Here is a 27,047-nt window from a genome sequence, read left to right as displayed (position 1 = left end):
TAGTCCTTGCATGGAGTTGTAGCCCAAATTTCCATAATTTCAAACTGTTATTTTGGTTTAAAGTGCCCCAGATTTGTTAGGGCCCCTCGGTGTCTGGAAAAGCAAATATAAATCCTCTCTAGAAGAATACACAAGCATTCTAGATTTCAAAAATTTCCTTCAATTTTCCAAGGAAAATGGGTAGAGGAGATAGACGTTCTCTTGCTTATGATCAGCTTTCAGCTATTTGAAGAGTAACAATTCAGGCCTCAACATTATCTCCAGGTCTTTCATCTATTTCTTGTTTTTCACAGTCCTGCTGTCCCTCTTTCCCTTCTTTATCATCCCTTCTAAAACATGATGCCAGATAGGATAAGTTCTTCACATATATTTGTGATCAGAAATGTAAGTGGGATTTTCAGATCGTTGGTTATAGATATTTTATTTCTGTTAGTGCAGTTATATGTCAATATTAGTCAGTTTTCTGTGACCCTTTAATCAGTTTCCAGAAAAAGAACAATTGGTCACAGATGGTTCTAAAAACTTTAGATTTCCATTGCCTCTCAGTTTGAAGAATGATTCTTCAGTAATAGCAGAAACACTAAAGGGTCTGCATTCTAAATCAGCTCTGGATGAATTCTGTGCCCTTGGAAAAAGAAATGACACAGTAAACTACATTCAACAGTATGTATGATTCTTAGAAATGCATTGTTAGTGCTAAAAGGTGCAAAAGACCACTTATAGTATGTAATAATATTTTATTAGGTTCAGAAACAGCAGTACGGTATCTTGATCAGGAAAGCATAGGTAGGAAAAGTATATTTTACAAAGGTTTAAGGGTGTGATGAACACAAGATTTAGCATGATGGTTACCTCCCTGGAAGGAGCAAGGTGGAGAGGGTGGGGAGAGACATGGTTTGTTACTAAAGAGGAGGATACATATATTCTTTCATTATAAATACATATCTATGTATACAGTACTTAGTACAACATAGAAGAACAACCAAGAAATATATATTTGTGAGATTAGAAATAAATGGAAAAAAGTGAGATTTTTCTCTTTACTTCAAACTTTTTATGACCTGTTATATTGAATCTCCCAGATTATGAGACCTTACCTTTAAATTTCAAAATACATTGGAGAATAAAAATTCAAGGAATTTTTTCATGTTGTTTCAATCTACTTTTTACTCCTAAAACCTTCACTGTCACAAATAATCTGTTTAGAATGCCCTGCCTTTTCATCTACTTACTGAACATTCTGTTACTACAAACCTTTCCTTCCACCCCCACCAGCAAGAAGGAAAAAAAAAAAAAAAAAAAAAAACAGAAGGAAATGTGATTTAATGGAGTTTGAAAGAGTAGAGGTATTTCTTCAGGTCAATGACAGGACATTCACCTCCAAAGCTGGAAAGACTAGTTCAAAAGCAAGCAGTGACTTACTTCATAATGAATTAATTGTGTGCCTGAACTATGATCCAAAAGGCCAGGTGGGCAGACCTTTATGCACTGATGGGTAGCCTCTCCATGGCCCAAAACAAAAAATTCAGCCCTGATGACTAACATGTGGTTTTCTGCTGCATTGCATCTACAGAGGTCTGTAACGTAATTCTTACTGGAGAGCTAAAGAGACAGCAGAATTCAGACGGAAACTCTCAACAAATTAATATCCTCGCTCTTGTAACACAAAATGCTTGTACCTAAACCAGCAAAAGAGGAAAATAAATATTTTCAGCCAGTTATTGATTAGCAATCATTTCGGATTTAGTATGATTTTTACAGACATCTTTCAAGATCAACAATAGTGTATAATTTCATATGAGCAGAAATAGTTTTAAGGCGTGAAAAATATACATCATCAACTATACTTTCAAAAGCCAAGCTAGCTGCACACTTCAGCATTTACAAAATAGGCTTATTCTACCATCTTTGGTTAAACAGCACAGGCGAATTTTCATTTTTAAATAGTTTAACGGTGTACATTTGTATGAACTCTTTATTCTGTGACCTGTAAGTAGAAAAGCATGTCACCCAATTCTTTCAGAGCCCATGTAAATGAATGGGATTCTACTCCCTTTTACTGCTTAGGGAAGAGGAAAGTAAGGCTGTATTTCAGGCTGATGTTGAGGCATAGGCAAAAAGAAAATTTTTAGCTTGTAATTCACGTGTCTTACATAATTTAGCTGGAGGTTAAGACAGAAGTAGGAGAATTTACTCCTAAGTCCGGAGAAGGAAACAGCACAGCGAATTCAAACGTATGGGTCTTCCACTTGCAAGGCTCCACAGGAACCCGGCTCCAAAACCAACTACTTTGTCATCATTGGTTAAGTCGCTAAACTTGTCCCTGACCTCAGATTCCTTATCTAGTGAAAGGTGGTCATACCTCCTCCAACAGCGTTGTTGTGAGGAATCAGTGTTGGGAAGGCGGGTGGTGAATTGTGAAGTGTGAAAGGAGTTCGTTTTTTGTTGTTGTTATCAATACTGACTCCTAGTAGGGAAAACTCATTAGCATGTTTGTCTTCAAGCCAGCAAATCACATGCGAGAATGAGTCTCCATCTGCTCAGACCACTTCTGTTCCATTTCTTCTATTTCTTACATATGCTCAGTCCTGAACTCGGATTGTTGGAGCTACTTGTTTTCCTCATTTGTAAACTTGGTTGGGGAGCTGAAACCTCAGGAGTTTCTATTTCCACTCCAGTCAGAAATGTCTTTACCTATCTAGTTACTTTATTGTTAATACTGCGGGCCTGTGGGTTCAGATGTTTCCATGAATATCAACACCATTATTTTAGATTCCGTAGATTTATTTGATAGCTATGCTAACAGTAGCCAAGCAGCTGGTTTGTTTCTATTTGAACATTAGTGGCTGGCTCCGCTAGGCTATTTTTTAAATCATTTTTTTTTCCAGCAGATACAAATGATTTTTTAAAAAGGATTCTAATAAAAGGTTAAGTGCTCTAAAATCATCTGAAATGTCACTTGTTTTGCCCCAATCTCACATGACTCATCTGCCTATTGTTTCATAATGGTTGTTGTGACATTTGCTGTAAATGTTATGCTCCCTTCTGAGTGGGTGTAGAGCTAGGGTTTTAGATGGCAGAAAATGAGATGCTTTCCCCCCATCTCTGGGGAGAAGAGGTTGCTATGACAGAAGAATCATTTAGGAGGAATAACATGAGTCAATATTGTAGAGCAAGACCTTTAATGAAACCTTCAGCAGTGCCTTTTAAAATGCAAAGGAAGCCCTGTCGAATGATAATTTCTTGTCTCCAGATCATTTCACAGTAATACATTCTTGGATGTCCAGCAAAAATAAAAACTTAGAGATGTAAGTTTCTAAAAAATTTCTTCATCACATGGAGATGTGCATCTTCTATCAGCTGTCTGAAAGGACAAGAGAAAATAAATACTATTTTAAAAATTATGGTGAAAACCATAAAAAAGTATTAAATGATTAAGAGATTTTTTTTTGGTTTGGAATTCTTTGTTGTTGGTTTTTTGTTTTTGTTTTTTTCATTTTTAATGTGGCTCTCTCTGTGTGGTTTTTTTTTTAGATAGTCTAATTTGGGGATCTGGGACCCTTTAAAGCTACAGCAGATAGGGGTTTACAAGCATGTCTTCCTGAACACTCTAATACACACATTACCTGATCATGCTAGACAGAGGTGCTTCTGTCTCAGGCCGAAGGAGCTGATGTCCAGGGAAGGTGGGCAGCTGCCCAGTCATAAGCCAGTGAGTGGTAGAGTTCAAGTGCAGGGCACTGAGACCACACTTCCTTTCACCAGTCCCCACTGCTCCTCACCAAAACTCTGTAGATACTTATACTCTTTTTCTGATGCTCATGCATATTGTAGGTAATTTTGAACATGTAGTAAATTTAAAATTCTACATCCACTTTTTCTATGAGCGTCTTAAAAAGTAGGTGATTATTTACATAACTAGTGTTCTATCAAAGGTCATCCGTTGACTTCTTTGTCTTAAGAGTGAGAAAAGTATTCCCTTCCCTTCCCTCCCCCCTTCCCTCTCTCCCTTGCTACTTTCCTTCCTTCTTTCCTTCCTTCCTTCCTCTGTATCTCCTATCCCCGCTTTCATTCTCCTTGCCCCCATAGGCACTCATTATCTCCTGTATTTTTGTTTGCATGAGCTCTTATATCGTACGCATTTTCTGCTTTGTGTCCAAGAATTTTAGTGGGTATAAATGGCATGGTGTTATCAATCTCATTCCATTTCTTATTTTTATCACTAAGCATATGTTTTTAGATCTAGTCATGTCATTATGGATGCAGATACCTAATAGTTTGCTTTTAATCACTGTAACAGTCCATGGTGGGCAGTGCTCCATTTTACCTACCCATTCTCCAGTTGGATGCCCCAGTGGCCTCCAGTTCTCACCCTCCACCAAAAACCGCTTCAGTGTATACTCATGGACATCATCCTAAATGATGATGAATGAGAGCTTAAGGAGAGAATTTTTTTTTTTTTAAAGATTTTATTTATTTACTTGAGAGAGAGAATGAGATAGAGAGAGCATGAGAGGGGGGAGGGTCAGAGGGAGAAGCAGACTCCCCGCTGAGCAGGGAGCCCCATGTGGGACTCGATCCCAGGACTCCAGGATCATGACCTGAGCCGAAGGCAGTCGCTTAACCAACTGAGCCACCCAGGTGCCCAAGGAGAGAATTTCTTGAGGATATAATTCCCAGCAGAAGAATTTTGGGGTCGTGATATATAGTGTAATTATTTTATTGTCCTGAATTATTCACCAGAATTGCTATACCAGTCTGCAGTCCCACCAGCAATATGTGATGGTTTTTACCTTTCTAAATCCCTATGACATTTGAAGTGATTTTGTATTTTTCTAATTTTTGCCAGTGTTCTTTTTGTAAGAAATTGAGTCTTTTCATTGAAATGAATAGCTTTGGGGCGCCTGGGTGGCTCAGTCGGTTAAGCGTCTGCCTTCAGCTCAGGTCATGATCCCAGGGACCTGGGATCGAACCCATATCAGGCTCCCTGCTCGGCGGGGAGCCTGCTTCTCCTTCTCCCTCTGCCATTCCTCCTGCTTGTATTCTCTGGCTCTATCTCTTTGTCAAATAAATAAATAAAATCTTAAAAAAAAAAAAAAGAAATAGCTTCTTGATTTCAGTGGCAAAATTAATAGCTCTATTGAGAGACGTATAATTTTTCAGCATATTTTACTCATCTGAATTTCAAATATTATCCATAAAATAGGCTTCCAGTTGCTCTGATGGTGAGAAAACATTTTGAAGGTCATTATTAAGATGTGAGTAGGCCTCCCCTGACCCAACACCTGACTCCATCATATCCCTCTTCTTCACATTATGCTCCTTCTGGTGAAATGCTAGTTACCTATCAAAGCCTGGTATAAAATGGACACCCTGCTCTGTGCCATTGAAGTGATTGAACCCTATTCTAATTATAGCCATTATCACAGGTCATTAGAGTTTGTTTTCTACTTTTCTGTGCACGTAAGTAGCACATGAACTTGGTCATGTAGGACATCTTTGTACATCTACCATCCAGTGCCACACTGCTAATTCAACTGAGTTGTTATTTATTGTTTCCTGAATGTTAAGAGATAGTCATTTATGCCTTTAATATTTCCATTTTATCTACCTATAGCAATAGTTTCTGGTTCTGAAAAATTTTTAGATTAAAACCATCCTTTCCATGTTCTAAGATGTAAAACATTGGCATTTTAACACAGCTTTGATTTAAGGGCCGGATCAGTTTCAAAATTGCTCCCTGAAAAGAATCCTGGCTTTGCCTGAAAATGCTTGTGATCTCACCACAATGCTAAGGTGGGGTAACCTTCCAGCCTTGTAAGAATGCTGGTCAGGATCCTCCTTTTTCTCAGTGAATTGGTACCTCACCCCGTTGGGCTGGCTTTCAAGTGTGTCCGCAGTCTTTTAGCAGTGTAGATAGAATACAGCTCCAGGTTCTTGCTAAGAAAACACTAACCTGGGACTGATAGACTGTGTTGACCAAAAAGCCGTATTGAGGAAAGTTGTATATAAAGAAGATAATTTGAGGAAAACATTTTTTCCGGTCTGTGAAGTCATTTGTGATTCTTGTCATCCTCTGGAAATGCTGGGCCTGTTACCTTATCCGTAATTGAAGGAAATGAACTAAATAATGTCCAAGTGCCTGCAGTTCTGTGATACGATACTATACCAGTTAGTCTCTGTGGGAAGAACCAGCTGTGTACCGAGTGAACCTGGGGGACTCAGGACTTCCCTTGTTTCCTCAGGATCTGTCTCCGTGACTTGAAGACCCTCATGTCTGTTAAGTCACCAGCGCTTTCACGTTCTTCCCGTGACCAGGTCAGCTGGTTCCCAGTTGCACACATTATTCTTTTCTGTTAGCCTCAGGACCCAATTTTGCTTCCTCTTCTTCTCTAAAGCTTCCCCCGCATCCATACTTTTCTTACGGTCCCCGTATCCTTCAGTAATGGCGACAGAGTGCGGTGTGTAGCTTCTCCAGCGGCACCTGACCACAAATCGTACGGCCTGGGTCAGTTTAAAAGTTATATTGCTGATCCCAGTGGGAACCAGAACTGAGGAAATCACTCCAGTTTCTTCATAACTGAAGCATAATGATAGTGACAGAGTGCCTGTGAAGAATAGGTTAATGTCCAAAAAGTCCCTGGCAGAGGGTTTGGCACACAGGAGGGGCTGAAAATCAGTACCCTGTCAGACAAGTGGAGCCTCTCAGTTTTGATAGGAAACTTCAGGGTTTAATCCCATAGTAAGAATATTCCCAAATGTCTTCACTTTAGTCAAAGCCCACGTGAGCAGCTAGTCCGCTGCTGCTATCAATACATCCAAGAAGAAATATTTTTCTTACTTTAGTATAGGTTTGCTTCCTGGGATGCGGTGGGAAGATACCGCAGAAGTTCATTCTGGGAAACAAAGATGACCTCTTTCGTGAGGCCTGTGGGGTGTCTTTGGTGCCATTCCCACAGTGTATGTCCAGTCTCAGTGCTGTGATGAGCAGATACAACCTGGAATGAATATTATACATGACTTGAAGTGCTTATTTTCCCACGTGTATTTCTCTTCTATGAAAACAGATAAGTGAATGAAATACCATTTTATTGTAAATTACTCGTTGCTGCTAATAAGCTAGTTAAAATATTTTTTACTTCCTCAAACATTCTTTTTGTTCAGGCATATATTCCAAACGAGAAATTAATGTTAAAAGCATATGAGTGTAAGCAAAATAAAAGCTTGCCTTTTTAATTAGAGCAAATAGGCAACTGCTACTCAGAGCTCCTAAAGTCATGCAATCTCATTGTAATGCTAAAATCTTCTCCAGCAATCTTCATGCTATGGCATTTTAGACAACCTTAATTTTGTAAAGGGTTGCATCTAAAGTTAACATAATGCTAAAGGTTTCAATATGCCTCTTGGTTTTCATGCACAAATACCTGACTTCTTTTGAGAAAAAACAAAATCTGACTTAGTTTGGAATTCCAAGTTGCAATGAGAAAAAAATCTCCATTTAACCTTCTGCTCTTATTATGTTAAGGCTATGACTCATCTCCAAACAAACGTATGATTGAGGTGATGTTTTGGAATAACATCCTGTGTTTTGGTGGCGCATCACTCTTCAGTGACATTCTGAGGTTGCATTGTATTAGCACATGATATTTTCCCCAGTTAATTGATATCCCAGGTTTGTCCAGGGGAAAATCTACAGCTCCCCCAAACATGCTTGACAAGTTATTATATTTACTTTAGTCAAAGCCCGTGTGTGCAATATCCCTCTTGGAGGTGGTCTATTATTGGAGTCCCATATGCTTTTTGTTTGGGAAGAAAGCAGTCACTGTGTCATACTGTTACATGGAGTATTCTTTTTCAGGGATGTTGTTCCCTTGGGGACCATATCAGGCCAGAGTTCCCTAGTCTAATAAGACCTTTGTAACTCTTATTGTATAAGAGTTCTGGGAGGGAAGCAAGAGTTAAACAGAAAATGTAATTCAAGCAACCATATTAGGCCACATGTGGGAAAACATGACTCTTAGTATTGGATTAAGAAAAGGTATTTGTTGTAAAAATGACTGTGATGCCAAAACATTCAAGGTATTTTCAGGATAAATGAGGCCCTATTGTGGCACAGGGAACTCGTAACATTTTAGCATTTAGCTTAGCTTCTGAATATGAATGATCTAAACATGCACCACACAGAGTTGTCTATTCATGTATTTTATATTAAAAAATACTATTAATTATAGAAGTCCTATATGGTGATATCTAATCTAAGATTTTCTTGTGTGAGTTTTCCCATCAGTAAAATGATGTTTAATCCATATAAAGATAATGATTATAGTGGTATTACATACATATTCATCACTCAGTAATACAAAAATATAACCTTAAGAATTAGTCACTTTAATTGTTGTACTTTACTAACTGATGACACACACATGGATTATGGCTGATAAAGGTAGAATTTTTTAAAAGAATTTTGCAAGCTGAACATACAAGCCCTTTCCTCAGATTCTGTGATTATGTCTAATGAACAAAATTTTAATGTAATTTTCACATACAACTTTTGGATACAGAAATTATAAAATAAACAATTAAAATACTTGACTATTTTGACTAATTATGATAATATAAAATCTATTTTCTGAAATGTGAACATTTTACAGTAAATTTTATGACATAATAATGTTTTGAGACTGCTTTTTCATTTTTTTTTTTAATAGCAAATGGTGTCCCAGCAACGCATTCTAATTCATGAAGATTCCATGAACCTGCTCAGTCTTTATACCTCTCCCTCTTTGCCCAACATTACCTTGGGGCTTCCGGCCGTGCCCACGCAGCTCAACGTAAGTCATTACACAGCAGCCCAGTGATATTTTTGGGGGGGTCTCTCTTTCATTTCTTATATATTTAGACTTCAGGGAAACTTGGTAGTTTGCTTCTCCTAAAATTCACTCACTTCACTCTAAGTTTTGCAGAGACGTTCAGTTTGATTTCAAATTAAAGAATTATACTGGTTCACAGTATATAATTTATATAAAAATAATAACTAACATTTATATGATGTTTTAAAGCTTTTAAAAAAGAAAGCACTCTCCAGATATATTATTTTAGTAGCTCCACACAGCCGTCCCACGAAACAGAGAGTACAGGCCACATTTTTACCGAAGAAGCAGCTGAGACTTGGGGTATTTAAAAGCCCAAGATCACAGAACCATTAAGTAGCAGTCCTAGGACTCAACCCAGGCCAGTGTTGAGAAGCGAAGCTTCCAAAGCACAGCAGCATATGTTTATAGAATTTATTTTGTGAATGACTTTATTTTCGGAATTTAAGTTACTGACTCTGTGGTACTAAGGAATACATATCTGGAAAACCTCTCTAAGAGCAATATTAAATTCTTCCCCGGAGGTTCAGAGTGAATCAATTACTTTAAAAGTCCTGACATCTGAAATAGGATCTCTGGGAGGTAATTGTCCTACTAGCAGAAGATAGCAATAGTTATTTTATACATATTCCCAAAAATAATATAAATTTTAGTCATTGTAAAAGATTTGTAAGCTTTACCTGGAAAAATTCATCTGTGAACTGTGAGTAAATTAAGTTGTACTTATGCAGAGGTCATGTGATACATTGGGTTTAAAGAGAAATTTATTTCAACCCTTGGCACCCGTTTTGTCAAACTTTAGCAGGACATCTTCCATGGGGTCCAGCTTGTCAAATTCACATCTTTTACAATACGCCCACACCAGGAAATTTTTAAAGAGTTGACCATTTTGTGCCTCATTTATTTTCAGAATTTAAGCCCTGTGTATGGTGGGCTAATTTATGCACGAGCATACCTATACTGACATTATTAAATGGTAGATTTTGTAATTGGGTTCAATCCATATTATACAATCAATCTAAGAGCTATCTGGTTATATTTGGTATTTTTTATAGAGTGGAATGTTATCTTACATGATACAGTAATCTTATACCAGTGAGGAAAAAGAAGAATTTGGATGTTGTTTTGTATCTGGAATTGAAGAAGAAAGGCTTAAAAATATTGATTTCATTTACCCCCTTGAAATTCCACATGAAGCATTTGTAAACAGTTGGTTCTAGTGAAAAGAAAAAAAAAAAAGGAATTAGGGATGAAACTGAACATAAATATTCATGGATGATATTTTCACATCTCCACTTATTAAAAATTATTTTTCTTCTGTTCCTCTGTTTCCTATTCTGATGATGATAAGCAAATAGTAACACAAAAGCTTCTTAGGACACATGAATAGGCATTTTATTTCCACTCTTTTTTGCATGTTCTAAGTCATTCCTACCAGCTAACACAAACATACACCACTTTTAATGTGGTCAGAGAGAATTTTTTCCCAAAGGACCAAGTACTAATGCCAGACCATTTAATGTTTCAATGGTAATACAATTTGGTACCGTTGGATGAATAAACCAATGTGGTTTGGATTGAAGTTTCATTTTTCTTTGCTTCCATTTTGGTGTGGATGAGGCCATCACAATTAATTTTTCAAGCTTAGCATTGCTTTGGCAAAGGGATCTCTAATATTCCATTTCCCCACTGAATAGTGGGAAATTTTAAGGAAAAGAGGCCAGGAGAAGGAATCTCACTTCTAGATTAAACATTGCGTTGACTTGCCATGTGACTAAGACAAACCATTTACTTACCTCTTTGTCCTTCAATTTCTCCATCACTGAAAATTGCTTTGCTTCCCTGGTGCACAGCAATTTTGAAAGATGAAACATGAGTTTTGAAAAGAAACATGCCACATAATTTTGAGGTATTAGACTTCTGCTTTTGTGATACCAAATGAATGACCTCCATTCATTAAATTCTTTGAATAGGATAATTCATTATTACTATTGATGATATAATTATTATTACCTTATTACTGTGTTATCATACATTTCAAGTTCTTAATAGCATTTTTATTTGATCTAATTTCACTTGTTTATTTTATTAAACAAAAGTATCTGAAGTGTCATTTTCAATATTTAGAGATTTGGGGATCTGTTATGAATTAATACAAAATACATATTTAAATCAAAGTCCTGCATGTTTTATACAACCTTTCATTGAGTTGGCGGAAGAATTTTATTTTAAGAATTAAATATTGGAACCCTACAGCTCTGTGAGTTTATTAGAGGACATTAGAGGAATTGCTTCTGCTTGAAACTCCAAAATTCAAGACCATTTTATCTCCAGCTTCATCACTGCTATGACAGAGTCATTAGTTTAGCAATTTGAATCAATTTTACATTTCCAGTATACCTTTTTACTTAAACAGTATACTAAAATATTTTTTAAATAAACTTCCCAGTTATTAAGCCTGAAATTAGCTTTATTTTCAATGTGAAAAAAATCCTTATGTTCAGTACAGTGGTACTCAATACTAACTTGTCTCCAGTGCTTCAACCCTATTTTTATTTCTCATCTGTTAATACGGTTAGTTTAAAAAGACACACTGTTGGGCCAAAGAGGTGAAGGCGATTAAGAGGTACAAACTTCCAGTTGTAAAATAAATAAGTCACAGGGATGAAAACTACAGCATAGGGGAATGTGGTCAGTAAGATTGTAATCAGTTCGTCTGGCGACAGATGGTGACCGCACTCATCATGGTGAGCGCGTCTAGTGTATACGGATGTTGAATCACTATGTTGTACACCTGAAATGCGTGTAATATCGTATGTCAACTACACTTCAATTTAAAAAAATAAAACTAGGAGAAAGAAAAAAAGACATGCCTTTGTACATTTTCCCTACTCAGCCATCAGTCAGATGGGGTTTTCTTTTGGGTGGAGGAAGGGAGAATTACGGAATAAGAAACTCCGCTAATGGTGTACAGACCTAATGGATGAAAGAGGATTACCATCTTTATTATTTCTTGGCACAGGCTTCGAATTCACTCAAAGAAAAACAGAAGTGTGAGACCCAGACGCTCCGACAAGGCGTCCCTCTGCCTGGGCAGTACACGGGCAGCATCCCAGCGTCTTCAAGCCATCCCCATGTGGCTTTAGAGGGAAAGCCCAACAGCAGCCACCAGGCACTCCTGCAGCATCTCTTATTGAAAGAACAAATGCGACAGCAGAAGCTTCTTGTGGCTGGTAAATAATAATGGCGCCCTTCGCAGATCATTTTAGGACTTTATCCGTGTTCCAAAGTAAGGTCTTTTTAGCTCAAGACCCCCACAGATTGTGATTGACGGTGTCACACAAGGGTCTCCCCGACACTTGGTATTGTGGGAAAGACTACTCTTCTTATTTATTCCTCTGGACACATGATGGGGGAAACGCCACACCTTATTTAGCCTTCATACGTACAGAGGTGAACTACTGGCGAGTCCCTGGTCGGAGGCATACGTGTCTCATGTTCTGGCACTTCTGCCCGCATCCTGTACGACCTAGCCTTCTTCTGATGTTTGCCCAGGCGAATCGCTAGTCTTCATCAAATTTATCTCCTATGTCTATTTTCTGTGGGTTTTTTTTCTTTTTCTTAAGCAGAATTGTGCATATGTGTGTACATATATATATATATATTTTTTTTTTTTTTCAGGTGGAGTTCCCTTACATCCTCAGTCTCCATTGGCAGCCAAGGAGAGAATTTCCCCTGGCATTAGAGGTACCCACAAATTACCCCGGCACAGACCCCTGAATCGAACCCAGTCGGCACCTCTGCCTCAGAGCACGTTGGCTCAGCTGGTCATTCAGCAGCAACACCAGCAATTCTTGGAGAAGCAGAAGCAATACCAGCAGCAGATCCACATGAACAAAGTAAGCCCCCGAGTCAAAAGTCAGGATGTCACAACCACCAGTGGGGAAATTGGGGTTCTCTTCTCTGATCCGGGCACACAAGAGGAATATGTTGGTATCTCTGCATCACCATCAAAAGGAGATTGCCATCCTAGCCCTCGGGGACAGCCTCACAAAATCAGTATTTTCACCATCATTACATTCACAGGATGTTTGTAGCAACATTGAGGTTAGATATTAGTAAGGTCTTTTATGATTGCGGACCGGACCTATTTGAATTCAGAAGCCCATACGGGCACATGTATGCAGAGCCCCATTTTTTGGTTTCGTAGAAAAGGCTTGAGGCAGAGTTGAATGTGGGGGATCGACAGCTCAAAAAGTGTTTCGCACAGGTGCAGGCAGGTATGACAAGGTGAGCCCACAAACTATTTCCCAGCAACTTTTATGTATCCGTGTTCTCTTTATTTTTTAGCATGCCCCACTTTATTCTGAGCTGTGTTTGAAGCAATTTCTCAGAAATGTGTGGTAATTTTCTGGCAGCCTTATTGTGGCCAAAACGGAAAGCTGATGTCTGTATCGCACCACATCCTTAGGCGCTCTCCTGCTGAGGCCGCCACAGAGAAACAATGATTACAATATGACAATATCAGGCCAGGCCGGTGAAACATTTTCAATGAATTCATAAGCAAAGCTGGTCTGCGAAGTTTTGACACTACACTCCTCTGTGGTAGGTTTATAAAGCAGAGTCTTCTCATTCCTGGAAGTGCTATCATCCTGAAGAGCATAATTCTGTCCACTCTCCTTTGTTACTGTATCACCTACAAGTATCTTATAGAGGTATGATTATTAAGAAATGACATTCTGTTTACTGATAGGTAGCTAAAAATTGGCTTACTATTGAAAAGCTTTATTGTATCATGATAGAAACAAAGCAACCCCTCATGGGCAAAGGTCTAATCGTCTTTCTAATAGCAATAAGAGAAAGTGGGTTCTTCATCGTGTACTCACTTTCTTGAGGGCAGGGCAAAGTTTTTCTCTTCTCTTTGGCCCCCACCTTCACAGGGCAGAGCTAGGAAGGGAGCACGGGCTGAAGACCATACTACTGAACAGAAATCCTTCCAGCCCAGCCCTTTGCTGCCTGCAAAGATGATGTGGGGGTGGGGGAGGGATGGGAAGTGGGCGCTGGGGATGGACGGCTGTGGCCACTGCCTTTCCTTCCATCTCTCACTATACTGCACACTGTAGTCCACGATGCTGCATGCTCTTTATATATCATCAGATTGAGCTGGTATTGCTACAGCATTTCCCTAAATTTATCAAATTATTTTGTACCAAAGCAGTCTCACTGGAGGAGATCCACTTTCTTCTTGTGGAGTGGCCTGGTACTCGTTGACCTGAATGTGGCCCTGCATATGTTTACTATATTATGGTAGAGTTCAGTTTGTTTGTTTTGTGGTCTCTCGGCACTACTTAAAACTACTACGTATTCTTGAAAAATTGTCCAGTGACTAATGCGAAAAATTTATGAAGGAAGAAAGATTGGAAGTCCTACTTTTTGCCTCATAATGTTTTGGTTTGGTTTGGTTTGGGTTTTTTGCTTGTTTTTTTAAGAGAGAGAGCGAGCAAGGGAGCATGAGTGGGGGAAGGGCAGAGGGAGAGGGAGAGAGAGAATCTTAAGTAGGCTCCACACCCAGTGCAGAGCCCCATCCAGGGCTCGATCTCACGACCCTGAGATCATGACCTGTGCTGAAATCAACAGTCAGATGCTGAACTGACTGAGCCACCCACGTACCCCGTTGCCTCATAATATTTTGATCTGGAATTAAGTTCATTAGATTCCTATGAATACTTCTAAGAATATTTTGGAATACATTTTTTATGACCTAGAGATGCCAGTGTTTCAGACTCAGTGGTATACTAATAACAGAATCTTTATATTTTAGTATCACACTTGAGATTTTGACAGGCGGATGCTAACCTCAGTCACATGGAAGAAACCAAGATGAAAAGCAGGCATTTGCATTGAGCAATGAGAAAAGCAAATCTTATCAGAGACCTTCTCCCATGTGGAGCTGATTCCTTGGAATCTGTTAAGAATTCTTCCCAAAATTAGAAACAAACGTATACTTTCAGGTACATGTTTGTACAGTGGTTTGATTATTAAATCTTGTCTTAATTAGGCAAAATGAAGTCCAGAAAACTTCAAAGTATAAAGCTGATCTTTATATATTAACCCCTCTCAGCTTGGGTGTTTAGATTACTCAAGCAGGTCTCCAGTTGGCTTTTCTCCAAGTATGTATTCCATATGTTTGATCCAATGGTATATACACATTGGGTATTCTCCAGATTCTGAAAATATTTCACCTGCCCTCAATTGTCTGAAGGAACAGAGAAGAATCTTATTAAAGAAAATATTGAATCTCTGTCCTATTCTGAAGTATTCACAATAGAACCGTCAAGAAATGAATTGCTACTGCTCACCCTTGCCCATGAGGTGATGAAAACATTTGTTTCACGTTATGTGAGGGCCCTAACTTAGATGCCAGAAACCAATGAGTTTCTGTATAATCATCTATTTATGTACACTGTAACCATTTTGAATGTCCATTAATGAGAAATAACCACAGAAACTTTAATTTATGTCATTTTTTTCTTGGTATAACGGATGAATCTGTATCGAATCATTTCAAACTAGAGCCAAATAGCTGGTATCATAAAAACATGGTCCCTGCTCTTGAGCGACTTATTATAGCAGGAAATAGATGCTCACATAGAGACACGGGTATGCAGATAACATATTTGAAAATGTCCTTTCATTTTGCTCCCTCAACTTTTTTTATGGTTCTTTTTTAAGATTTAGAGAAGCAAAAAATGCAGTGACAATGAAGGAAAAAACAAGTAGATTTATCCCTAAACCTACATCCTATGAAATATGGTTGTCCTTCCTGCTATGAAATTTTTAATGATTTGATTGAATTGCTAATAATCCTTAGAAGAATTAAAAGCAAAGCTGTACTTTTCAGAGCAGAGTTTATACAAGAATTGACTTAACTAAATTTTGTAAACTTTCTCATATCTTGCTATTATTTGAATGCATTTCTGAAAGCAGTCATTCCTGCTTATTGTAACTCTACAATATAAATATTATTTACCATACTAAATAATTTACCTACCCATTGCTTATTACTTTAATGACATTTACATGGGAAATTTGTGTGTCATAAGAGTTATTTTGTCTCATACAGTTAGGTTGTAAGTCCTTAATAGCTTCGCAGAAATATCCCTGGAATGGGTTTACATAGTATTTGTATTGTTATATCTACACAGTGGGGCAAGCTAGAAAGGTGAGTGGAAAACCCGTTAGAATGATTTGTCTCTCTGCTCCATCAGTTTGAATATTCGATTTTCACTGAAAGTATTTTGAGAAGTTTAGCCATAAGAAAGTCATGGCTTGCATTATTTGTTCTTTTGCTTTTTTGAGACATTTAAAATATTCAGAAATGCATTAAACAATTTCTGTTGCTAACGTATGGTACATTCTTGCAGTGATGACTTGTGAGCCTTTTAAAAAAAAACCAAGAGTTTATTTATACTAGCATCAAAAGAAGACTGTTGCTTTTCCTGGTTATCTTTTTTTTTTTTTTTTTTTTATTGGAAGATGAAATGGTTTCTAAAGTAGAATTTTCCCCATAAATACAAAATGGCAAATGAAAAAGTAAGAGGGTATTGGGAATTTTCTTCTGGGCTCATTTTAAGTTTAAATATTGCAACAGATTTTCTGGTAAAATAAGACTATGATTAATGAAAGCAAAACACACAGCAGTTTCTCGACCATTTTTATGATTTTTGAAGGAGTATTCCAAGCACTGCATAGTTAATAGAAGGGCAAATCTCTAGTTGTATCACTATCTGAATGATATTACAGAAATTTTCCTGAGTGTCTTCATGCATTTTTGTTGTGAGATAATTTCACATGGACCTCTGCCCCCTACCCAATGACAACATTATTCTTTAAATTATTTGTTACAGTATTAATAGAATAGCATTGATGCACACTAAATAATTTCTATTTTAACTAGAATTTTTCTAGTACCTATGTTTTTCGTATTCATTCTATCAAATCCACATGAGCAGAAATTTTAAGAAACTTCTTCAGTACTTATTTGAATGAAATACTAATTTATTATGCATTTATCCATTTAACAACTCATTGAATTCTTGCTTTGTGCAGACGCTATCTTAGGCACTAAGAAAATGACATTCATTGTCCTCATGGAGCTTACAGTGTGGGGAGCAGGGGAGTGAAATATTCAGTAAACAGTAATACAACATAATGTATTAAGTACTAGGATAGGGAACATGAGGAAGGAAATTGTTTTATTTGAGGAAGTTAAGACTTGAGACTTGTTTAGTTACCTCTCTGGGTTATCTTGTCCTTTTTATATCTTCCTTTCTTCCTTCCTCCTTCCCTCCCTCCCTCCTGCTCTTTCTCTCTTTCTCTTTCTCTTTCTCTTTTTCTTTCCTTCCTTCCTTCCTTCCTTCCTTTCTTTCTTTCTTTCTTTCTTTCTTTCTTTCTTTCTTTCTTTCTTTCTCCCTCCCTTTGTAATATGCTCTGTGATAAATATCTTATGCATTCCTTTGACTGGATACCAGCCAACACTTTTTTTAAAAACCCACATAAATCATGCGATGATATCTTATATATGTCAAGGTTCACTGTAGATATAAGTATTTATTATATATTTATTACTATGATACTTAGGCATTTTGACATGAGTGCTATTTTATCATAATAAAAATATATCTAAGACGAGATTAGTAAAGGGGAGGCCAAGCAGATGTCCTGCATTGCCCTTATTAAAACAGGTAGATATTATGTCTGACAAGCAAGGCATGAATATAATTCTGCTCAAATGCTGGAATGGAGCAAATGGGGAGTTTTCATTACTTTTTGGAAGAGAATTTGACCCCTTTACTTGAGTAGTATCTATTCTTTTTCTTGAGATAATTTTCTAACATCAATGTTACATATTCTTCATAACCCCTCATGATTCATATCCACTCCTTGTCTCCGATCATCCATCCACAGCAACCCAGGGGACTATATTCTTTTTTGCCTGTGGTTACACACAAACATAGCATGCATGTGTGTGTGTGTGTGTGTGTGTGTGTGTGTGTGTTATTTTTTTCCTTATAAAATATCCCTGAAGGCAGTTCTAAAATAGAACTATTTTGTGCACTATTGAGCCAAGTGTATATTTTCCCAAGGAGATTTATTTGAAGAACAACAACTATAGAGATGTAGCATTCCAGAAAGTTTACATTTTGTAAGTCACACTTCCTATTATCAAACAGCAAGGAAACACTTTGTATTAGCTTTATTTTAATCAAGGTAATTATACCCATGGCTTCCTTCTGGGAAGATTAACATTTTAAGTAAGATTAGAGGAGGACAATGAACCAATCTTTGCTTTTGCTGCACCTGTTACTCCGAGCGTATCTTCCCCTCCCCTTTTTTTAGGCACTGTGCATCCTCCCCACACCTTCTCCATAGGTACCTTAGGGATAGGATCTTTCACATTATACCAGCTCCCTTTTATAAGGAGGATCCACTGTAAACTGGGACACAATGCTAACCTTCTTATGTATATTATCTTCTCAAATTTAACTCACTCTTTTTAATATCACTGAATTTAATTTAATATTATTTATTTTTAAAGATTTTATTTATTTGACAGCAGGAGCAGGGGGGAGAAGCAGAGGGAGAGGGAGAAGCAGGCTCCCCACTGAGCAGGGAGCCCCCCGCCCTCCACTGCAGGATTCAATCCCAGGACCCTGAGATCATGACCTGAGCCTAAGGCAGACACTTTACTGACTGAGCCACCCAGGCAACCTACTAAATTTAATTTTAAAGGGCTTGAGTAGGTGGACCAACATGACAGGGCTAGCAGTTGACAGAGCTGGAATTCCGACATAAGTTGAATGACACAGAAGCCTGTCCTGAACCTAAACGTGCACTTAGGAATTTAGTGTTTTTATCACTGAGCAGGAGGTAAGATTTTCCTTTTTTTTTTTTAAATAAATTTTTAAGTAAGCTCCACACCAAACGTGGGGCTCGAATTCACTACCCCAAGATGAAGAGTTGCATGATCAACAGTTGTGAATGCTCTACCAACTGAGCCAGCTAAGAGGAGCCCAAGACAACATTTTCCTAATTTTATTTTTACCAAAAAGTAGAAACTTACAATTAAAGGCAAGGCAAACAAACAAACAGAAAAGGAGGATGATCTTATTTTATGTCTTTACTTATTTTTGGTATTGGTTTGGATTTGCCAAGATGAAGAAATTCCTTTTGCTGACCCTACTTCTCAACTTTTCACGCATTGCCCTCCATCCAGTTACTAACTTGGAAACCTCTCTCCGTGAATCTGGTGGTGGGACATTCAGAGAGCTACTGGATCGTAAAGCTTTCCAACAGTGTGGTGTGGGTGCGGTACGGCCAGGCCCTGATGTTGTAAAATTGTTATTTTTTTTTAGATTGGGCAAACATCTTCTCATAAGAGCTCTGAGCGAGCCTGATGCTGAAAGTCTACTGACAATGCATCAAGTTCAACTGAAATGCAAATTTGGCATCTCATCTATGGGTGGTTGGAAAATGCCTTGTTTTAAGTTTTGAAAAATGGATGAGTAGAAACTTGAACTGGGCTTTCATTTAGGAAAGTAGGCATTACTGTTGTCAAGTTTAATTTCTCTCTCTCCATTTGACAGTATGTTTCCAGGCAGAGTCTTTAATCAACAATTTAGGATTACATTTTGCCCATTAGATGGATAGTATGTCCAAAAACTTTAGCAGGCACCGAAAGGCAGTCTTAATTTTATAACAGTAAAAAGCCCCCTAGATTATTTATCTATCTATAGAGGTTTATAGAAGAAACTCTGACTTTGCCCTTAAATAGATGTTATTTCGACATGATTAGCCCAATGTAAATAGATCCGTGTAGGTATGTGCCGAGCTTCAAAAAAAAAAACCCACTTACTGCCATACCAGCTTACCTCATCACAGAGAATTCATATAGAAGCATTTCACTACAGAATTACAAGTGGATGGTTTATAATATACAGAAAATGGCTTGTTGCTTTATTATTAGATGTGATGAAATCCTGTGTTTGTAAAAGAAACTAAATGACCATTTCAGTGGATTAATGTGTAACATTCATAAACGTTCCCAGTGCTGCTTTCATAATTTGAAGACCAAGGGAAGGACCTCGACCTTTCCTTTTCACTCTACATTGTTCATCTAGTCAGAGACGCTTTTACTGAATGAGAAAAACAATAGTTGGACATGACTACGAGGTAAGAAAATAGGGGAAAGAAAAATCTCTGGGGAATTAAACCATGTGAGTAGTTTGACTGATGTTGATTCCAGGCTGTTCAAAGGGAGAGGGAAGCTAAATAATTTGGTTGTTTCTCAACCTTGACAAATAGTTTCATTTGACAGGATGAAATAATTAAGTCTTACTAAGGAATTTTTAATAAAGCTAAGTGATTTGTGGACATGAAAACCACCAATGTGTGGCAGTCTCTTTGTTACAGATTTTGGTGCTTATAAATTCCTGATTTTAGTTTTCTTCCCCTGTATCTTTCTGCCCTTTCTCTAAATACTTATGAAATCTGAGGGATTAGAGTGACCCTGAAATGTCATACGATCCCAGAGTATTCCCATTCCTTCAGGCAGAACTGCATCCAGGGCTAAGCTCCCATATCCTAAGTGCATCCTTACTCTCTTGCTATCAACTTAGTTGTATCAACCAACAATAAAAACTCACTTCTAAAAAATAATTTCCTGGCATGGAGTCGTTGATGGTGTTCCACAAAGATTTATTAGCAACCATTATGCTGCATGCTGAAAATGAAAATAAGGAAGGCATGTTCTTTCCCTTGAATGACCCATAGACCTGCAAACCGATCATTCTAGTCAAAGAAAGTTCTATATAATGAATAGCTCATATGAAGTGCAGCATCTAGAATGCTTGATAACCTTTCTGAGAGAAGTGTATGATGTCCTGCAGAATTATTTATTAGTTTTGCAACTTTGGACAAAGTATTGAACCTCCTCATCCAGTAATTCTCTAATCTGCACGTTTAAAGGTTTATAGTGAGGAATACATGAAAGGATGTACTGAAAGTGCTTTGTGAACACGGTAAGCACTACCGAACTCTAATGCAGTATTTCTATTCTTCTGAGCACTAATAGTTTATTTTCCTTATTCTGTTAATGAAAATGGTTGGTTGTCTTGAAGTGCTAAAATATTTCCAAGATACACATTTCCTACTTGCCTCAATCTTGCATCAAGCTACTTTGTTGTAAACCAAACCACTAAATTTTGTTCCAGCTTGAGCCTTTGTATTCATCATGAAGCAGACCTTGTTTTCTCTTTAGACCAGTGTTATGGTTAATTATTGAATTATTTAGTGAGGTATAATTACAGCAAAATGTATTCATTTTGTTTACAATTCAGTGAGTTTTCACAAATGCCTATCGTCACACAATTACCACAGTTAAGATATAGAACAGTTCTCTCAACTTCCAAACTTGGCCTTGTGTTGCTCCTTTGTAGTCGATCCCTACCCCTACCTCCAAACCCTGGCAAAGTAGATGAATTTTTGACCATGTAGGGAACATAAAACAACTCACAAGTATGAAGGATGGTATATTTTAAGAGCAGGCAGACATCAGCTCTAAATGATCTAAGCCCTAGAATGTTTAAGTAAGAAGGGCCATAAGGGATTATTTTCAGAGGTCGTAGGCGGACACTCTGTGGACTGGATCCATTCCATTGAACTGCAGTCGTTGGCCTGCCTAGTATCTTAACAAGTATTTCAATTATTGGTCAATCTTTAAAAATAGAAAGATTTCAAATACAAACCTGGATTTCTGGCATTCTCTGAAAAATTGAAAATCTGGCTACACTGGGGCCCACATTTCCATGTGGCAGTTATTTTCTGGGTTTTACTCTTGGTCATCCATTTTAAATAGGGCTTGTGTGCCTACCAAAGCAGGGGTTGATCAATGGGGAGAAAGGGAGATATTTATGAATCAATTGATTTGAAGATCATTGGCTTTGAGATCTTGTCTATTCTTTTTTTTTTTTTTTTAAGATTTTATTTATTTATTTGACAGAGAGAGACAGCGAGAGAGGGAACACAAGCAGGGGGAGTGGGAGAGGGAGAAGCAGGCTTCCCGCGGAGCAGGGAGCCCGACGTGGGGCTCGATCCCAGGACTCTGGGATCATGACCTGAGCTGAAGGCAGACGCTTAACGACTGAGCCACCCAGGCTCCCCGAGATCTTGTCTATTCTGAGACACAGTCCAAAATCACCGAGGGTGCCTTTCCTTAACTGTACCTCTGTACATTACCCTTAAAAAGTGAAGAAAGAAAACTTTGAAAGAAAGTGTACTATCACCTGAAGATTGGAAAGGAGATTATCAGGGGAAAATCCTATTATGTAATAAAAAGACATAAAATTACACAGTGCTGTACAAGAAGGAAAAATAGCTCATTTGTGTTCTTGTTAAGTCTTGTTACACTCTCTTGCTGGGGATTTTATGTTCTGAAAGTCGGTCTTTCTGTTTCTACTTTTGCCTGCCTCAATCCAATCTTCTGTAGCAGCCGGAGTAACCATTTACAAATACAAATCAAATCATGTCAAGAGCTTGCTTAGGGGCGCCTGGGTGCCTCAGATGGTTATGCGTCTGCCTTCAGCTCGGGTCCTGGGATCGAGTCCCTTGTTGGGCTCCCTGCTCAGCAGGGAGTCTGCTTTTCCCTCTCCCTCTGCTGCTCCCCCTGCTTGTGCTCTCTTGCTCTGTCAAATAAATAAAATCTTAAAAAAAAAAAAAAAAGAGCTTGCTTAAAACTCCACAGTTGCTCTTTATTGTACATAGGATAAAATCCAAACATCTTTTTTGTGGCCTATAAGAATGTCATGATCTGGCTCTCGCCCCCATCGCTGACCTCCTCTCCTATTCCCTTCCCTTACTTGCTGACCTCCAGCCACGCTGGCCTCCTCTCCATTCTGTGGGGAATGTCATTCCATCCCAGGAGTTGTGTTAGCCACTGTTCTGTATGGAATGTTCAACCTCCAGATCTTCTCATGACTCCATCTTGGTATTGGAGTCTCTCTTAGCTCAAACCTCACCTCTTCCGAGGGTCCTTCCCTAGGACAGACGCTCAGCCCTTTCCCCATTGTTCCCTACACATTAAGTTCCAATCTTGAGTTGCTTATTTTCTGCCTCTTCCTCTGAGGGTTGCCTAACTGACTGCTCTTCTAAGGGTGTGGCATATAATAAGTGCTCAGTAAAAATTGTCTAATGAATGAAAGAGTAGGTGGGTAACTTTCTCAAACTCATGGGAAACACTGGAAGGAGGAAATTTATAGTATTCTTTCCAGAAGTTAACACTCGTTCAAGTTACTGAATTATGAGGATGTTTGGAAACCAGAAGAAGGATATTTTAATCGCAGGCATTGTTTTAGACAATCATGAAAGTTATACAGATAAACACATTTTTATTAAGAATTTACTTTGTTCCTAGATTAGTTTTATATCTCTTCAGTATTGGTAAGAAGGGATGTTTTTCAGTTTAGACTTTTAATTAGTGTGAATAATGAACCAATAGAAAATATTTCTCTCTTGTTATTTAGTTTTGGTTCTTCTGGCAATTTCCCTAAAATGCACAGAAGCGAAATGGCATGGGAGTATTTTGGCTTGAGGCAGAGTTCTTCTCTAAGTAGACCTCTCGATTTGAAAGCCCTCCATGCTCTGCATGTTGTTTTTGAGAACAGTTGGTACATACCTAATCTATTTGTGATTTGAGACAGAATTTTATCATTGTTTTAAAATCTAGTTTCCTTGGAGCTTAAGGGAAAGGTTTCATTTTCCAAAAGAAGAATTTTGCATTTATTTAAGAGGAAAAAAAAAAGAACAAAAACTTGTGCCATTCCCCAAGTAAAATCTGTCTTCAAATCTGCGGCAAAATAAGAAAGTGATGAGTTGGGTTGAAGGTCACTTTGCATAGTTTAATAATCACATTCAAACACTTGTGCTTAATGGGTTGTTGACAATTTCAGAAAACCAGATGTCCATCAGAAACAGATTTACTCCTTATACACTCTCGTTCTTAGTTGCCATTCCAAATCTGAAGATACTTGTGGGGGCATGAAAGATCTTGGGAAAGATTTAAAATGTGGAATTGAAAGATACTTTATTTGATAGCACTTATACTTATGTTGACTTCCAGACTTTGTCAAACAGTGTGACTTGCACAGAGATGAGCTTAATGTGCTCGTGTGTAAAGGTTAGCAGCACACCCTTTAAATATTATTTCATGAATTTTAAATCATTTACCAGTAGAATATATGATATTAACATGGAACACAAAACATCAAAATTAGGGGATTTGCCATAATTACGAGCCTAGCAGGGATTGATAAGAACGGAATCGTAACACTTCAAGGTGTTAGAAACTTCAATAAATTATTGTATGTGGTCTTTAGAACATCAGCGTGAGTGCGGAGAGTGTGTGTGTTACAAGGGCCAGAACGGTCGTAGATCGCCGGCACCGATCTTCAGTGTTTGGTACGATAGCAGGGAGAACACGGGGAAACACTGACAGACCAGGAAGAGCACAGATGAAAGGGAAGAAGGAGAAGCACTCTCAGCTGGGTTCCCCACCGGAGTAACTCACCTGGTGTCAGACGAATGACACACGGTGTTTCACAGATGGGCCCTCGGCTGAGATTCACACAGGCTCGCACGTTTATCTGTCACACAGATGTTTCGTCTTGTTTTGTAGCCAGCAAGGCAGCCGCTCAACTTTGCTGGGGGATCACCTCCAGATGTTCAACCACAGGGAGACTCTGCTACCCCACTGAGAGTAAGCAGACAACTCCTCCCTGCATCTGGGGCCACTCAGTGACAGTACAAATTAGAACAGGGTTAGCCCATGCCATCTTTGTAATGGTCACATTTGAAGTTCAAAAACGCATACGACACAACACAATCGGAATCCTGAATGTCTTCATAAATAGCCAGAAACTTACAAAAACAACATCAAGGAATTTTTTTTTTTTAATTTAAAAAATCTAAAATAAGTTAAACCTGGCAGGCAGGTTTTCTGTGACTTTGGTCTGTAGATTTTTCTTGCTGATGTTAATTGCTAATTTTTCCACGCTGGCAAATTAGCTTGCTTAAACAAAAACAGCTTTAGTCAAATACCCTTATTCCAGGTATTTAACTCCTTCTCTGCATTTGTATTTTGCAAAACTGTCTCCCGGAGATCCCATTTATCACTTTTGTATTTTATGAAACTTTGCAAAAGAGCATGTTTTATTTCAGAGATGGTGAAAAAGTGGTAGTTATTGTTCATGTAGACGTTGTCATTTGCTTCATAACCTGGGAAGGAAAGTGTCAACACGCTGTTACTAAGCATCAATTAAGCTTTCAGGTATTTAGCAAAAAAGATGATCGAGAGAGAAACAAGGACAAATCCTAGATTTTTGACCCGCGCAATTGGGTATTGCTGTTCACTCAGATGAGAAAATTAGGTGAGCAATACATTTCAGTAAGAGGAGAATAAAGGTTTTCTTTGAGCTATTTAAAATTTATGATACCTATTAGGTATTCTAGATCTAAGGGAAGATGTTATTAAGGACACAGCTGAATATGCAAGTTTGGAGCTCGGGGAGACATTGGAATTATTTATATTAATTCAGTTGTCATCAGAACATAGCTGTTTCAGAGTAGAATGCAAACTGGAAGGGTATAAAACAGTTCTAGGTTTCTATTTTTTTTTTTTTTTTGGAGATGGCTCAGCTTCTCTTGGACATGAAATTCCTTCTTTATAAAATAAGGGTTTGAAGAATGTTACTAGAAATTTTCCAATGACTACATTTTATATGTATATGATCTCCGCTTGTAAGTTACTGTTTTATGTCAAGAAACATTTCTTTTACAAACCATCAAGGAATTCTGCCGTTGGAAGATCATTTTGCCATTTGGCCGTCTTGCCCAGTTATCATAGCGTTATTCATTCTGGCACTTTTCTCCCTCATGTTTCCTTTACTACATCACAAGTGTAGAGGAAGCCAAAGGAACTGACTAGAACAAATGGCATTGTTTCTTTATTGCACACTGAAAATTGTTAATATCTGTATCTATGTCAGTGAGATTGTAAATACTGACCAAAACTGATTCATGGACTAAATGATGAGATTTCTGGGTACGTCTGTGACCTCAGAAATACATTAACAGGTCAGATTTCAGAAGGTTTTTTGTTAAAATGTATGTATGATATATTCTGTGAACACTCAGCATTTGGTCACTATTAGAGATTTTCTTGGACCTATTTGCTATCTATGGGAAATTATATTCCAGGAAATTAGCGCACAGTTTGTCTGGTCTTTAGCTGTAGTGGTATCAGTCTCTTACTTTCAAAGATGCTATGATTGTGTCTTGGTGCCCTTTGTGAGGTGCTTTACCCTCACTGACACCTATTAATATCCTAATTAAATTGCCACTGGATTTGGCATGAATGCAGTCATTACTGACTTTAACAGGAGAGATTTTAGTCAAATAGTGTGGATGAAAGCCTTGTTGGCATGAATTCTAAAGAGAATGGGCAAAGAGAAATGAAGACAGTAAAGAGTGATAACCCAAGGAGTTTTGCTGTGAAAGGAGGCACATAATGGTGTTGGTGGGGGGAGCAAGGGAGGTTTTATTTAAGATGGATTATCATTTTGAAAATGCACACATACGAATATTCCAGCAGAGAGGGGAAATGTGTGTTGGAGGACAGAGTGGATCATTACAGGAGTGGATAGGATCCAGACCCTAAGCCGAGGGATTGCCTGAGATAAGAGTGAAACATCGCTTTCAGAAGAATAGACATCGTGTTCAGAAGAATGGGACAGCTTGGTAAATGCGATGGTAGCAGGATGTTGAGTTTCCCTTCAGAGGCTTCTATTTCTCAGTGAAATAATAAGCACAGGTATCAGCAGAGAGTGAAGAAAAGGTCTGGATTTTAGAGGCTGGAGGAGAGAGGAGGTAGTTTGAAATTGTCATTGTGAAAGAATGGAAGTGAATTAACTAGAGAAATGTGGTAGGACTGCCAGACAGCACCGAGGGCCCTTTTGAGGGTTTTGCTCATGAATCTGAGGAGAAACATTCAGCATGATTGTAATTCATTTGTTTCCTAGCTTATTCAGCTGCTTGGGTTTGGCAGAGATGTGGTATTAACCAAGG

The 27,047-nt window shown here is 38.1% G+C and overlaps 1 protein-coding gene across 18 annotated transcripts in view; it reads left to right on the top strand.

The window, feature by feature from the left end:
- The window catches only part of HDAC9 (histone deacetylase 9), a 912,577-nt gene that overhangs the window by 517,485 nt on the left and 368,045 nt on the right, over positions 1 to 27,047 (top strand). For all 18 annotated transcript variants that reach the window (XM_032401986.1, XM_032401978.1, XM_032401976.1 and 15 more), the window contains 3 exons: positions 8,709 to 8,831; positions 11,893 to 12,103; positions 12,552 to 12,769. In XM_032401986.1, the coding sequence (XP_032257877.1) occupies positions 8,709 to 8,831; positions 11,893 to 12,103; positions 12,552 to 12,769 (552 nt within the window). The remainder of the gene's footprint in view (positions 1 to 8,708; positions 8,832 to 11,892; positions 12,104 to 12,551; positions 12,770 to 27,047) is intronic.

The sequence above is a fragment of the Phoca vitulina genome, unplaced genomic scaffold (assembly GCF_004348235.1).
Source record: "Phoca vitulina isolate PV1807 unplaced genomic scaffold, GSC_HSeal_1.0 scaffold4, whole genome shotgun sequence".
Classification (NCBI taxonomy): domain Eukaryota; kingdom Metazoa; phylum Chordata; class Mammalia; order Carnivora; family Phocidae; genus Phoca; species Phoca vitulina.
The sequence above is the reverse complement of the archived record's forward strand: the minus strand, read 5'-3'. Positions and strand labels throughout refer to the sequence as shown.